The sequence below is a fragment of the Oreochromis niloticus genome, linkage group LG5 (assembly GCF_001858045.2).
Source record: "Oreochromis niloticus isolate F11D_XX linkage group LG5, O_niloticus_UMD_NMBU, whole genome shotgun sequence".
Lineage (NCBI taxonomy): Eukaryota > Metazoa > Chordata > Actinopteri > Cichliformes > Cichlidae > Oreochromis > Oreochromis niloticus.
In genome coordinates, this window is record NC_031970.2 from 6,623,372 (window position 1) to 6,638,205 (window position 14,834).

The window sequence follows — 14,834 nt, forward strand, 5'->3', positions numbered from 1 at the left end:
ACAAAAACAAATAAAAGCCGAAGGATTTCAAGCATTTTTTTGTAAAGATAAAGACAACTCAGATCAGCGAAAAGTTAAAATAACGATATTTAGGAATTCTACTTACGGTATGTTTAGAGGATAGTTTGTTGGCACCCAAATGAATAATCAGACCCAATTATCTGGCTTTAATTTAGGCTGACATATCACTCATCCCCTGTCAAGTTTTCCTGTTCAAACTACGTATTTTCTTTTCTTAATGAATAAATCTCGCAGCGAGGAAATATAGTTTTCTTAAAGGGAGCATCGCCACAGGTCAGACTGTCACATCACAGATGCAAAATCATGAATGAGTGAATGAATGAGCATGCTGAATGAAGGCTTCAGCTTGCAATAGAGCCACTAAATGAGCTGCGGGTTTCAAACACAAGCTCAAATTCTACGTCTTACCACCGTTTAGCAAAGACAAAACGCGCGAGATCATATCCCCTGATCAATCAATCAACCAACCCCAAAGCGATGTTTAAAACCCCGATCCAGGTAATCCCAGAAACAATTAAGGTAACTATTACGCTGTTCCGCGTCCTCCTCTCCTTAAAAAGAAATGGATGGCGTAACATTTGATAAAAGAAGAAACAATTACACCTTTTATTCCTACATTATTTAATCTGGTCCGGAGAGCTTGGGGTTTCGTCAAATTTCAGCTTCCTTTTATATGGGTAAAGTTATGCAAGGTTTGAGGCCCCCGGAATGCAATTGGTTGTTGGGATGAGGTATTATAGATTATAGGTTGGGGGTGGTGGGGGTACTGCAAGCACCTCCCCTAGAAATGCAGCAAATCTCTCCCGTTTTCTCCTGGTGGGGCACTGGGAGGGCTGGAGACGTGCTTTGCATTGGCAGGCTGATGAGGACACGTGTCTCCTCCCTGCCTCCCCCCCGGGCTCCACGGTACCGCATTGGCATCAGTAAAGGCACCTGAAAGACGAGAAACAACTCCTAGAAGCGCTGCCTGCCACTTTATAACCCCAAAGAAAGCGATCTTACAGGCCTGCAAGAACCTGTGGCTCCCCTTTTGTCGTGCGTAAAGCTTTTGCGCACGCCGCTGAACTGCCTCAGAGACTGAGTAGGTGCGCTACGCGTCGAGCATCAGAGCGCATAGCCAAGATGCAGAAACGGAGCAGCGACGTCTGAAGGTGACATGAACCTGGGGATAACGACAAGCTGCAGACGAGCAGTGAGTAAAAAGTGGAGATAGCAACTGAAAACCGACGGTGTCTTCAACCAACATTTGCGCTTTCCCTCGTGGCTTTATCTAATGCAGAGAATCAAGAGCTGCAATCCAAAGTAGCCTCATTTTTTTTACTGACTGGAGGAGACAAAAACTAATTAAGCTGCAGACAGTTCGGAGTCGGGAGAGGTTCGAAAAATGGCGACGTTAATCAGAAGCAAGCTTTCCAATAAACTGACAAATGCAGCCACGGCTGTGTCCAACAAATCCCAGGCAAAGGTGAGCGGGATGTTCGCCAGGATGGGGTTTCAGGCCGCCACCGACGAAGAGGCTCTGGGTTTCGCCGCCTGTGATGACCTGGACTACGACCACCGGCAAGGCATGCAGATGGACATTTTAACATCCGATGAAATGGGGGGAGAGGGGAGCGGAGATGGAGGCGCACTGGAGGGGGACAGCCACTACCAGAGGGACGGCACCGGTCCACCGCACTCTGCCTCAAAGGACGGAGGTCCGACGAACGAGTTGACTGAAGTCAGACCAAAAATCACCGCTTGGGAGGCGGGCTGGAACGTCACGAACGCAATCCAGGTAAAGACGCACTCCACGGATTGTAAAAAGGTGGTTATGGGTACCAAATGGCTGAGTCGCTTCCGAAGCATCCGAGAAATTCGAGATAAATAAATATATACGAACACATAAAAGCGTCATCGAAATAATTATACACAAAGAAAAAAAATCATCAGGCTTTTCCCTTTGAAGCAACTTTGTCAAGTGGCTGGTTTTTAAATTAAAGCCTGGCAAATATCCGCTTTCTTGAAACCTTTTAAGTGTGTTCTCATGATCCCTGATCAGAACAGTGCAGAGATTTTTTAGACGTTTATGCGCTATAAAGGGGGGGATAGTTGATGTCCTGGGCCCCCTCCTTTTCTCGACACGCACATTCTTTGTCTGGAGTAATGTGCTGTGTCGCTGATGCACGTCCCTGATAAATGCTCTCACAATACTCCGCGTGGGGATAAATAAGTGGATGGAGGAATTTTTGTGTAGACTCTAGAATAAAAAGAAAACCAAAACCTGCATTTTAAAAATGTTTTATAATTTTGTTTATATTAAAATCTAAATCCAGCTAAATTTGTAAGAATAACACTAAAGTTATGCAGGAAAATTGGTTTTATGATAAAGTCCAATAAGTGACATTTTGGACTAAAAACATAAAGACGCGGCTGAAAAATATGAAATTTCAAATTACAGAGAGCAGTGTGTGCAAAGAGCTGTTTTTCGAAAAAGTATTTATTTTTATTTTCTCTGTTCATGTGGGGAAAAAAAATCACCACTTAAAAGTGGAGGATTTACTCGAGAGAGCCTGTGTGTACGCGTGCGCGCGCGCGCGTGTGTGGAGGCTATGCGACAAAAATCCCTCTAGACGCAATCCTTTTTATGCTTTATCGGGGCTGTGGTCACGGCAGTCACCCTGACGTCAGAGTGTGTCTCCGCCAGCTCGTGATGACGTCAGAAGCGGGCAGACGCGCTCAAAGCCAAGTGGAAAACCCACAACATGAATAGGGGAGTGCGATTCACTGAAGGGTCGGGCAGAGCAGCCTCAAAGCACACATTAAAACATCATCTAGTTACATGAATAAAAAAAAATACTATGATAAGAAAATAATTAATGATTAAATTAATACTTTTCATTGAACAGCTTAAAGCGCACAGCCTAATATTAGCGATGCTTTATTTGTTTGTGTTTGTAGGGGATGTTCGTTCTGGGCCTGCCCTACGCCATCCTACACGGAGGATACCTCGGACTCTTTCTCATTATTTTCGCCGCTGTGGTGTGCTGCTACACGGGGAAAATCCTCATTGCCTGCCTGTACGAGGAGGACGAAGACGGACAGCTCGTCCGTGTGAGGGATTCTTATGTGGACATTGCCAACGCTTGCTGCGCGCCCAGATTCCCGTCTCTAGGTGGCCATATCGTGAATGTAGCCCAAATCATAGAGCTAGTGATGACTTGCATCCTGTACGTGGTGGTCAGCGGTAATCTCATGTACAACAGCTTCCCCAACATGCCAATTTCCCAGAAGTCCTGGGCCATCATCGCCACCGCTGCTCTTCTCCCCTGCGCCTTCCTCAAGAACCTGAAAGCCGTCTCCAAGTTCAGCTTGCTTTGCACGTTAGCCCACTTTGTCATTAACATCCTCGTTATAGCGTACTGCCTCTCCAGAGCGAGGGACTGGGCCTGGGACAAGGTGAAGTTTTACATCGATGTCAAGAAATTCCCCATTTCCATTGGGATTATTGTGTTCAGCTACACCTCGCAGATCTTCCTGCCGTCTCTGGAGGGGAACATGCAGAAACCGAGCGAGTTTCACTGCATGATGAACTGGACTCACATCGCTGCCTGCATCCTCAAGGGTCTATTCGCCCTGGTGGCCTACCTGACCTGGGCTGATGAAACCAAGGAGGTCATCACAGACAACCTGCCCCCAACCATCCGAGCTGTCGTCAACCTCTTCCTCGTGTCCAAAGCTTTGCTGTCGTATCCGCTGCCGTTTTTCGCTGCTGTCGAGGTATTAGAGAAAACATTTTTCAACGAAGGGGGACGCGCCTACTTTCCAGATTGCTACGGAGGCGATGGACGCCTAAAGTCCTGGGGACTCACTCTCCGATGTAGCCTTGTTGTGTTCACCCTGCTCATGGCGATCTATGTGCCACATTTCGCCCTCCTTATGGGCCTCACCGGCAGCCTGACGGGCGCAGGCCTTTGCTTTCTGCTTCCCAGTCTCTTCCACCTCAAGCTTTTATGGAGAAAGCTGCTATGGCACCAGGTTTTCTTTGATGTCGCCATCTTTGTAATAGGAGGTATATGCAGCATATCTGGTTTCATCCACTCAATGGAGGGGCTCATAGAGGCTTTTAAATATAACATAGAAGAATAGATGCAAGCCATTGCTGGAACTAGATGTTAACTGCAAGTCTCCATTTAGTGAAAAAAATAAAATAAAATAAAATTTAAAAAACACACGACTTCCAGACGAGCGCAGTCCCTTCTGCTTAATTCATGCGTAAAAGCGCGCACAGAGCACACGCGGACATTTTCGCACTCATACAGTGCTTGCATCAGTCTACACACACACACACACACACACACACACACACACACACACACAGTTGGTGGCAGTGAGGTAATCTAATGCATTCACAACACACTTTAGCCTACGGACAATACATGTTGTATAAATATGCCAACAAGAGTACATATACATATTTTCCAGTGGAGTGAACGTTTACAATATCGACCTTAAAACAAAATTGCAAAAAGGGCAGTTCGCCTTTTCGTCGCTCTTGTGGTGCTTCCCCACACGAGACTTCACTTCATGTAACGCTCGAGTTTGTGATGGACGGACTTGTTGTGATTTAATGATGTTTAAGATGTTTTAAAGGGATTAAAACACACACGCGCGCACACGCAACACCACTTCGTTTCTTTTAGGTGATTTGCAATTTGACTGCGGGCTTTGAGTGTGGTGTTAAACCCAAAATCGAACGCCTGTGGATCTAAAAGATAAAATAAGACAACGGCAATAACCGATAGAAACCCACGACGGCGTAAAGATGATAAAAAATAATTGTGAAGTTTCCAGAGAAATACGCAAAAATTGAATTTCCCCGGTTATTTAATATTCTGGCAATGCAAAATATCAGAGAGTACACAGCAGCTAAACAAACTATGCATTGAATGTATGATATTTTAGACACAAATACATTGAAATTGGGAAGTGGAAATTTAATAATCCTTTAAATTTCGGTTCATCCTCGTGTAATAGTAACGCTTTGTTGATAGGCCTGCTTTTTTTTTTCTTCAATATTTACTTTAATTCACTTTTCAATCGGCAATAACGTCCAGCCCCACAGATCTCAGCAACACGGGGAACATTAAATGAAATAATGCACACACATAAGAAATAGAACGAAAACACGCACATACACGCGGCCTGTTCGTTTTTTATTTCTAATTAATTTTGAAAATCTCCTGTCTCGAAAAAAAATTCGGTGTCTGAAAATCTAAAAGAGAGAGATCGTTAAAGAGGAAAATGTGCATACAGACATTTTTCATTCTGTGCAATCCAATGGGTCCTGTGGAAATGTTATAAAACCGTATGTGTAGTGTGTTATTGTGGTTTCAAAAAGATGGAATGTATATCTCAAAGTCGTTATCATATATCGTGAAAATTAATATTAAAGAATAAAGAAATAAGTGAAATTATATTGTAAAAATGTGTGTGGTTTTATGTAAAACGAGAATCGGTCAGAACATGTATTTTTTTCTCTATAATAAAAGATAGAAAACGATGGTTAGTCGCATTCATATTTGTTAAATTCAAACTGAGGTTAAACGCGCAGAGTAAAGACTGCGCAGGCCCGTGACTTAGAAAAAATAACCATATAATGTGTGTGCGACTGAGTGAGAGAGGAGAGTATGTGGTCATACTATTACTACTACACAATCCGATTACCGTTTCAGCTACACCGGTCATAGACCTGAGTCTGCAGAGACATCCAGAGCGCGCACGTTTTCCACCAGGCCTCACATTCCTGCGTGTTCACATAAAATGTCGACAGATTTTCTGCTGCAGGCACGTATCAGGGCCTCATGGCCGACCTGTTCATCCACTCTGTTGATTTTATCCCGCCTCCTCTCAAGCTGTCAAGTTTCAGCTTTACCAAGTGCGCCATACTAGTCAGTCAGGTATGGATTTTCCTTATAGCGCGGAACCCACCAAAATGAGTGCGCATTTAAAGGCGGGGTTACTGAAAACAGGTTTTACAAAGCTCACTAGCTTAAATGTGATTTACGGCTCTCAAAAGGTGGAAATGCTTCACAGATTTGACTGCAGACCAAAACAAAAATGAAGAAAAAAAAAAAAAAAAAAAAAAACGCTTTAGTTTGGTTTCAACGTGCAATAGAAAACAAACAAATCTCCATCACGCATCGGTATTTTAAGTGAGCCACTCAAGAGAGCATGACAATATAGAACCAGAATTTACGGAATGTATGGGTTGAAAATATTAACGAAAACAACGAATTTTGTTATTAAAAATGAGCCTAGTCGTTCCGTGATGATCTCAGTGACACATGGCAGGGGAGCCCCCTAGTGGACACAAACTGCAAATACTAGCTGGAAGCAGAGAGAGAGACTTATTGACGCTATTGCTTAAAATCTTTTCACAATAGCACGAGTTCTTTCGTGACCATTCCGGGACAAAACTACATTATTTCTACTATAAACATTACAAGACCGCAGGACACAGTTGTTCTTGATGCTTTATTAAATACATCTTTGAAATAAGCTGTATAACCATGCTGAGGCACTCCATCCATGGCTGTGGCTCAGGAGGCAAACCATCTACAGATTCAGTGGTTCAATCCCGGGCTCTTGCGTTACGCTTGTCAGATGGTCTTTGGCCAGAAGTATAACTGAATTCCAAATTGCTTGCAGGCACACTGTGAAGGTGGCATGCAGTAAAAAGTTGGTTGCTTATTGAGTAGAAAAGCTCTACAGACCATGTCAGAGAATCCTAAATAAAAGTGTGAATTTCACAACAGCAAAGAACAAAACGTCATGGTCAAGAAAGGTCAGCAAACCTTTAACACATTTTCATATTTGGCACATGCAGTTTTAATCTCCGACTTATTGAAATTAAAGTCAATTCCACTTATTTAGGACTTACACACACTCCTTCAAAACAAATATCTAACCAATCCAGCCACCTTTTCAAAAACCCAGAAGTCACACTTGCATCACAAATAAATGAAACAGGAACTTTTCATAAATGCCAAATTCTTCTCCACATAACCCTCCACTAACCCTGTGCTGCCTGGACACAGCTAGAGGTGTATGAAGTCGATGAGAGCGCCTCACTCAAACGTCAGTGCGAAGACGGGTTACCGAGTAAAATAACTGAGCCTGAAACACAAAAACTGTTAAATACACACTGGACAAATTCCAGAGTGAGATTCTTTGATGATAATTTATTTTTCAATTTCAAGTAACGACATTTTAGAAAAGCTCAGTAAAACTCTCATAATTCTGCAGACAGTAAAATATTTACAGGCAACAGAATGCCACAGAAAGAAAGTTCAGGTAAGACAGAAAACATTAAGTTTAAAAAAGATAACAAATATAACTAAGTGGCTCAAGATATTTGCAGACCAAAATACTGTTCCACGAAGTGGTTTTAAAGTCAGAGATAGAAGCAGATTTTCATACGTCAGCTACACCCTCATGTTTATCTTGTACAGTCTCCGTCAGACGTGCAGTTGTACATAGACCAGTCACTGGCTGGGCTCTTCACTGTTCGAGGTTGTTGGCTTCTTGGTTGAGTACTCGACCACCCAGGGGTGGGACAGGACTCCCTGGATGGGCAGTCTGTGCATAGGGTTGTGCTTCAGCAGCCTGGCAACCAAGTCTTTAGCTCCAGCACTGATACTGGACTGTGGTGGGTAAGAGTACTCCACCTGAAGGTCAAAGACAGAAAATGGGAATAAATATTTAACTTTTGAGAGAAGCAGTAGAGCAGTTCTGTACTGTGGTGGTGTCATACCCTTGAAATCCTGCGGTAGGTCTCCTCATGGGTTTTTGCTTCAAATGGGGGTTTTCCAACCAGGAACTCGTAGCAAAGGACCCCGAGACTCCACAGGTCCACTTTCTCGTCATGAGTTTTCCCCTCAATCATCTCTGGAGGCAAGTAGTCCAGTGTCCCACACAGAGTGGACCTCCTGAAGAAAGAAAAAAATGTTTGCGTCTCTTTAATGATCCACAATTTCTTACCTGTGTAGGCTAAATCATTACCATAGTTTCACCTTCAACTTAAACGTGATTAAAAGCGAAAAAGTTGCATGAATATACCTGGAGGACGGGGTGTGAACAGACCAGCCGAAATCCGCGATCTTGAGCTCCCCATTGCCCCCCAGTAACAGGTTCTCTGGTTTGATGTCCCTGTGGATCACCTTTTTGGTGTGGCAATAGTTGAGGGCATCCGCTAACTCCATGATGTACTAGAACAACACATTGGGCACACAAATATTAAGCATACAACATGCATCACAGAAGAGATGCTTTTAGTGAACATTCAACATACCAGAAACAGGACTACGAATAAAAGGTTATTTTCACTCTGTAAAACTGGGGAAGCTCCTTTGGATTATAGAACAACAAGAGTGACGAAAAGGTCTTAACTGCACGCTTACCGTGGCGCTTCTGTCCTCGGGAAAATGTCCACAGCGCTGGAGCTCGCTGTACAGCTCTCCCCTGGGTGCAAACTCCAGAATGAGGTACACACGAGAGGCATCGTGAAAGTAGCCATAGAGTCGCAGGATGTTCGGATGCCTGTAGGAAAATCAGGACCATTAGATATTTTGACAATCATCATTTCCAATATGTATAGACTCCCCAAACTAAACTGCTATTCATTACTATGGTAGGGGGTAATTTTACTGAAGGGAATGTGTAGTTGGCATATTTTAGTGCCATTTTTCTGCAAATGAATCCATGTGGTCATATTAAAAAAGTTAGGCATATGGAAGTCCACAGAGCGTCTCACACTCGCCGTCTGATGATCAGATTTGGTCAGATCCAGAAACCATAGCGTGCCTGTGATGTTCTCAATATCTGAAGCAAAATCCAATCACTCTGAGGGAAAAGGTTTTAAACCTGACTGATCTACAGTGTTAACATTTAGATAAACATGAAGAAACCCCCACAGCATCTGAACATTTGTCTGACAGTGACATGAAGAGGAGTCCGATTTCCACAGATTAAAATAAATAAAAAATATATAATAATCAAAAAGATAAGTTATCGTCATACTAACACAGGTCTTCCCAGCCGTGCTGCAGGAGCATACCAACACAGCCAAACAGAACACAAACCACATTTACACACTTTCATAAGTGTCTGTTTGTTTGCAATGTGATGAGCCACATTAAAGCGACGGACCCATTCAATACTTTATTTTCCCAACATTGAAAGTTCTGAATTTTTAAGCAAGAACCCCACAGACACATTTTACAGTCATTACAATTACGGGGGGGGGGGGATTTGCTTTCAATCATTTTCCACTGCTTCAGTTTATTAGGTACACATAGATAAAACTAATTCAATGCAGTTATATCCACCTTCCACTATAACCAATGAGCACAAGCCACAGATAATCTTCCATTTTGGAACATGTGGCCTAGACTTAAAAAACAAACAGACTTTATTCTTTATGACCCAAAACGAGTGCCTGAGCCCGTGCACAAACTCAGGAGCAGCATTTAAAGAGTTGGAGTCAGAAAGCTGTTTTTCCATAGACTTCTAAAGGACTTTTTGCAACCACATCCATCACAGTCTGCTGGCCTTCAGGAGTGCAGGGTTTTTAGGTACTTCTACATCTGCTTAATTTTTCTGACCTGGAATCTATGACTGTGTTTTAAACCATTTATATGAGACTCAAGATCAGGACTGGGTATCGTCACCAACTTCTACAACTGATTCTATTCTGATTCACAAGGTTCCAACTCCACTCTATTCAATTCAATTTAGACTCCGTCAGAAATATAATTATGATCATTTATCTTTGATACGTACTGTCAAAAGAACCCTCTAAAAAATGTAAATTAAAAATATTTCATTTCAAATTACTTGACAATATCTCTGCAATTACAAACTCAGTATAAATTATCTAGGTACAAAAACAAAGCTGACACCTGTGAGACTTCATCAGAAGTGCAAGCCTCACAGCAGATGCCTTTGTGTCAAAGTAGCCGATGATATAAAACAGAAAAATATGAAGGAGAATTTCCTGGCCTGGCTTTTTATAGCAGAAAGCCATTGCTGGAACTAGATGTTAACTGCAAGTCTCCATTTAGTGGGAAAAAAAAAAAAAAGGAAAAAACACGACTTCCTGGCGATTGCAGTCCCTTTTGCTTAATTCATGCGTAAAAGCATGCACAGAGCACAAGCGGACATTTTCACATGTGATCTACTGCAAATATTAAAATATCCGCAGTACATTAAAAACATGAAAACCCTGAATCAACATAAAAACTTTGCAATTTGGCAGAATTTGTAAAAGCTGAAATTTCTGCGGTAAGGAACAGCAGAAATATATTGTCAGAGGTAATTTTGGGGAAAAAAACAAACAAAACAACAGCGGCTAACAACGCTGTACACAACTGGAGAAAATGCCGAAAATTTAGATTTTTGATGGTAAACTGGTCTTGAAGTATACAGAGAGAGCTGTGCAGGAAGTGTGATTTAATGAATCAATATCACAATATTCATATTAAAATAATTTTGAATCAGAAAATAGATTTTTTAAACCCACTCCTACTCAAGACCGTTTTGAAAAATCAGACAAGGACCCAAAATAATTTCAGTAGAATAATGCTGTTGTGCTGACTATCAAAGTCATTTTCACTCATTTTCCCTACAATAATCAGTCACTTCAGTTTGACCCCACCTCTTTTCCCTTATCTGTAGTTTGCCTGCAGTGGGTCTACTCACCACAGTTTGAGAAACGTGAGTCTGGGGAGCAGTTAATTACAATTAACAGTAAAATATAATTCGACAGATGTTACCTGAGGTGAGACTGGATCTCCACTTCTCTCCTCAGCTGGTGCTCCACCCCAGCCTTCTCCAGTTGCTTTTTGAAGAGCACCTTCAGGGCCAGGATGAACTTAGTCTGTCGCTCCCTGGCCAGGTAAACATTCCCGAACTTCCCCTTTCCCAAAGGACGACCAATGTCAAAATTTTCCAGACTCCACCGTGTCCTGTGTGAGCAGAACAGCACACGGTTACAGCAAGAGCGACATAAACTGTAACCTGTCATAAAAGTATATGGATGAGACAAAGAACCACTCTTAAACATACTTTGATGTAGAAGTTTGTGCATGATCGTTCTTGGCAGGTTTGTCTGGACAAAGAAAGAGGAGGATACATTTTAGCACCCAAAACACAGACACAAACACCATTGTTTTCCCAGTTTAGTATTACACTTACCCTGTGGCTTCTCTGGCTTTTGTGGTTCCGACTGGGGTTTGGTCAGGTTTGGTTTAGGAGCTTGCGTTTTCGGCTGGTTTTGCTGGGTGCTGGGTTTGAGCTGTGTTGCTGCATTTACATTCTGAGTAGCGGGGTTCACATTCTGATCAGCAGGGTGTGTGGACTTGACAGTAACGGGCAGGTTTGACACTGGTTTCTGATGACTCACAGGCCTCTGAATGCGCTGAGGTCCATTTGATACACCTAGAACCCGCTGATGCGGTGTTGGTGTGACTACAGCCTTCTGAATGGGCTGTGACTGCTGCAATACAGGAATCCGCTTGGGCCCATCACTGGTTGACTGCAAACAAACAAGATAAACAACAATAATAAAAAAAAAGCTTCAAGCTTTTTATTTTTTGAAAGTATCATAAATTAGATATACCTTGAAATAATTGTAATTTGAAATTGATTTCTTAATTTTCTTAACCATCTATCCGACCCAGTCTCTCACTGAGCACACCCTGGACAGGTCGCTGGTGTGTCGCATGGCTAACAGAGACAGAGACAACCATATGCTCTCACCAACGTCCAATTTAAGGTCACCAATTCTGCTCATATTATCAGGATTAACAATGCCCTTTGTGGTGTAGTCAATATGGTCAGTTTAGTTTATTTATAAGCTCATTTAAAAAAATAACTGCTGGCTACCATCCTGTATAACTGGATGGATAAAATACATAAATAATAAAAAGAAAATAGATTTTAAAAAGAAAAAAAATGAGAACATGAGTAAAGCAGGATTGAGAAAAAGTAATCCAATTAGAGTTAAAAGCCAAGGATGAAAACAGGTTTTGAAAATGTCTAATGCTGGAGGGGTCCAGATGTGCAGATGCAGTTTGTTCAACAATTTAGGAGCAAAAACCTGATCAGCTCTGTTTTAATCTAGGAGAACCTGCTAAGCAGATCTCAGTGATCTGATGGAAGTACCCAAAGTTAAATGGAGGCAAGAAGGTGCAAACGCATGCAACGCCTTAAAAATGACATGTGGTCTGTCTTGCGTATGTCAGTTAAAAGTCAAGCTGCAGCGTTTTGGACCAGTTGCAGTCAGGGAAATAGTGACAGACTGTCACCTGAAAAAAAGGCTGCTGCAGCTGGGAGTCAGGATGAAAACAAGGCATGATTAACTCTAAAAATCTGAAACCTTGAAATCTGTTTACCTTTGTGAGTTACCTAATCTGAAAAAAAAAAAAACAAGTTTTAACAACAGCATTTACCTTTTACCTCAAAAGACAAGGTTATCTAAATTAACAAACACCAATTCTGTTTTAATCCCATCCTCAATTAAAATCCTATCCATAGTTGGGATCAGTGGATCGTACTCCTATGATCACATACAAGTGCTTAGTTTTGGCCATGGTCCTTTTCACCCATCCAACTTTGTGGGTCAATTCTCTCTTAGCTCCATTTTTGGTGATGCATATGCCGAGTCTCTATATACACTAGATCTTCTTAATAAGCCATATAGAAAAGACACTGGTATGCCTGGAAGCGCAAATCTAATGCCATACACAGTAATCAAGGATATTTAAAAAACAAAAACACACATTTAATTAAATTTTCAACCAGCTCCGGGTTTATGATGAGTTACCTTAATTTCAGGCCTTTGAAGTTTCGTGCCTTTTGGCATCTTGTGCATAGCAGTAGAGTCCATAATCTAATAAAGAAGTAAACGGAGACAGGTTTTAATCAAAGAAAGGGTTAAAAAAATGATAGGAATGAAGAAAAACATGCAGTTTGTTTAACTCTTTAGTCTGCCACGTTTCTTCTAGCTAAGAGTCTCTTCCAACCTCCTTAGACTACGATGACCTGGATGACCGAGAACCTTCACAGACATTTCTTCTAACTAAAACAAAAAACAAAACCCAATAACAACAATCCTATTTGGATATAGACGCTCTTGTATTCGTGTCTGAGATAACTGTTTAAACACGTATATACAATTTACAATGTTTATTCTGTCAGGAAGATTAACAGTAGCCATCAACGTCACGTTGTTGCCGATCAGGTAAAGTTAAATTTGCATCCACACCAAAACATCAACTTTTTCAACAAGCTAGTTGTATAAAACCACTTACCTAAATATATTATTGCAATGACCCGATTCAACGCTAATCGATAATTTTTCTAGAACATAAACGGGTCGAAAACAGCTCCAAGGGAGGCTAGCTAACAGCTACGTCGGCCAGTAGACCACAGCTGGCGTTTGTGGCTCGCTACAAACATAAGGACTATCCACGGAGATGTTACGACGAGTCTTTATCGACCAGTCTACCTTAGTATCACTTCTTTTGTCTAAAAAATACTACATGAGTGCTAATAAAACAATAAAGTCGAAGCACAAAGCTGTAGCAGTACAGAGACTGACTGAGATTGGCTAACTCTCCGAAGACTGCTTGTTTAATTTCAAACGGCCCTCGGTTTAAAACCTTTAAATACAACACAGGCTGCTATTGGCTGAGGGAATGCTCAGTACTCACTCTCCATTGGCTGAGGCTACACGCGGCGGCCGGTGGAGCGTGACGTACTAAAGTCGAAGTGAATCTTCCAAAACACTAGGGGGCAGTCCACAGACACTGTCAGTACAGGAAATCTTCCACACCACATGCTATTACACTTAATGACTTTATTATTACTTCAGCTGCTTGAAAAAAAAGTTTCTTCCCAAATATAAACTCAGAAAAACAAGAGTTATTTATAGTTTCATAGTATTGTCTTTCTTTTTATTACTATCAATGATATCGCTTTTTAAATCTCTTTAAATTTATTATTTTTGATTCCCAGTAGATCAGAAATTACAAAACGCATTTATTTGTCTTTATATTATTATTATTATTATTGTTATTGAACGATTTTCTTTAAAAAGAAAATAGTTAAATCAGCAACACATAAGGAATAAATGCAATGCTTAAGTAAATAAAAAATGCAATTTTCATAATCAACAGCAAATTATAAAGCGAGTTTAGAGCCCTCCTTTTATTTGTTTGTGTTGTCTAAATTACTCTAAACTATATATAAAGTCTTTTATTTATTTTATGTTTCTTTTTGTTTTTGCTAGTTTTAAAACTTTGGCTGGAAAATGTAAGAAAAACAACTTCTGACACCCTCACGGATAATTATTACACAAACTAAAGGCTTATATAACCAAGCAGCAAATGATTTATTAGAAAACTACGTGGAATTTTTTTAATTACATGGTCTTCAAACCTTTGCTAAGATGTGTATTATTAATATACGAGAAACTACATCCAGGGAGAAGTAAATATTAATTAAGGAAAAGTGATTTCCTTTTGCAAGATATCTTTGGGCATCTCTTGGTGGGTAATTAATCTAATTACGTGGTGATAAATCCAGTTTTATCAGTACAGTAGGGTCAGATATATCCAACAAAACAGGCTTCCAAGAGATTCAGAATAATCATAGGATACTGTTGTGATTTTTGTGGATTAAAAAAAGAACTTCTTTCCCATTTGTGGTGTTTTATTGAATTGTGCTAATGACTCAAACACAGACGATAAGGACATTTTCTCTGTTTTCAA

General features: G+C 41.0%; 2 protein-coding genes across 4 annotated transcripts; one reads left to right on the top strand and one right to left on the bottom strand.

Moving 5' to 3' along the window:
* Positions 1 to 829: 829 nt before the first annotated feature.
* Positions 830 to 5,563, top strand: slc32a1 (solute carrier family 32 member 1). The gene is made up of 2 exons (XM_003454302.5): positions 830 to 1,798; positions 2,962 to 5,563. Exons 1-2 carry the CDS (start codon positions 1,406 to 1,408, stop codon positions 4,147 to 4,149), a joined length of 1,581 nt encoding a protein of 526 aa, XP_003454350.1. The 5' UTR covers positions 830 to 1,405; the 3' UTR covers positions 4,150 to 5,563.
* A 955-nt stretch (positions 5,564 to 6,518) lies between these two features.
* On the bottom strand, positions 6,519 to 13,722 carry aurka (aurora kinase A). 3 transcript variants are annotated; one of them, XR_001225234.3, is made up of 11 exons: positions 13,374 to 13,720; positions 12,887 to 12,952; positions 11,257 to 11,596; positions 11,128 to 11,170; positions 10,836 to 11,027; positions 8,463 to 8,601; positions 8,122 to 8,270; positions 7,817 to 7,991; positions 7,483 to 7,730; positions 7,081 to 7,179; positions 6,519 to 6,716 (listed from the first exon to the last, which is right to left on the bottom strand). XR_001225234.3 is itself a non-coding variant. In XM_025907079.1 (10 exons), the coding sequence occupies exons 2-10, from the start codon at positions 12,947 to 12,949 to the stop codon at positions 7,548 to 7,550; spliced, it is 1,197 nt and encodes a 398-aa protein (XP_025762864.1). In that variant the 5' UTR covers positions 12,950 to 12,952; positions 13,374 to 13,722; the 3' UTR covers positions 7,225 to 7,547. The 3 variants fall into 3 exon arrangements, 2 of the variants coding, with proteins under 2 accessions (XP_025762864.1, XP_013132381.1); XM_025907079.1 differs by lacking the exons at positions 6,519 to 6,716; positions 7,081 to 7,179 and having other exon boundaries at positions 7,225 to 7,730; positions 11,257 to 11,377; positions 11,465 to 11,596; positions 13,374 to 13,722; XM_013276927.3 differs by lacking the exons at positions 6,519 to 6,716; positions 7,081 to 7,179 and having other exon boundaries at positions 7,225 to 7,730.
* Between the last annotated feature and the right edge of the window lie 1,112 nt (positions 13,723 to 14,834).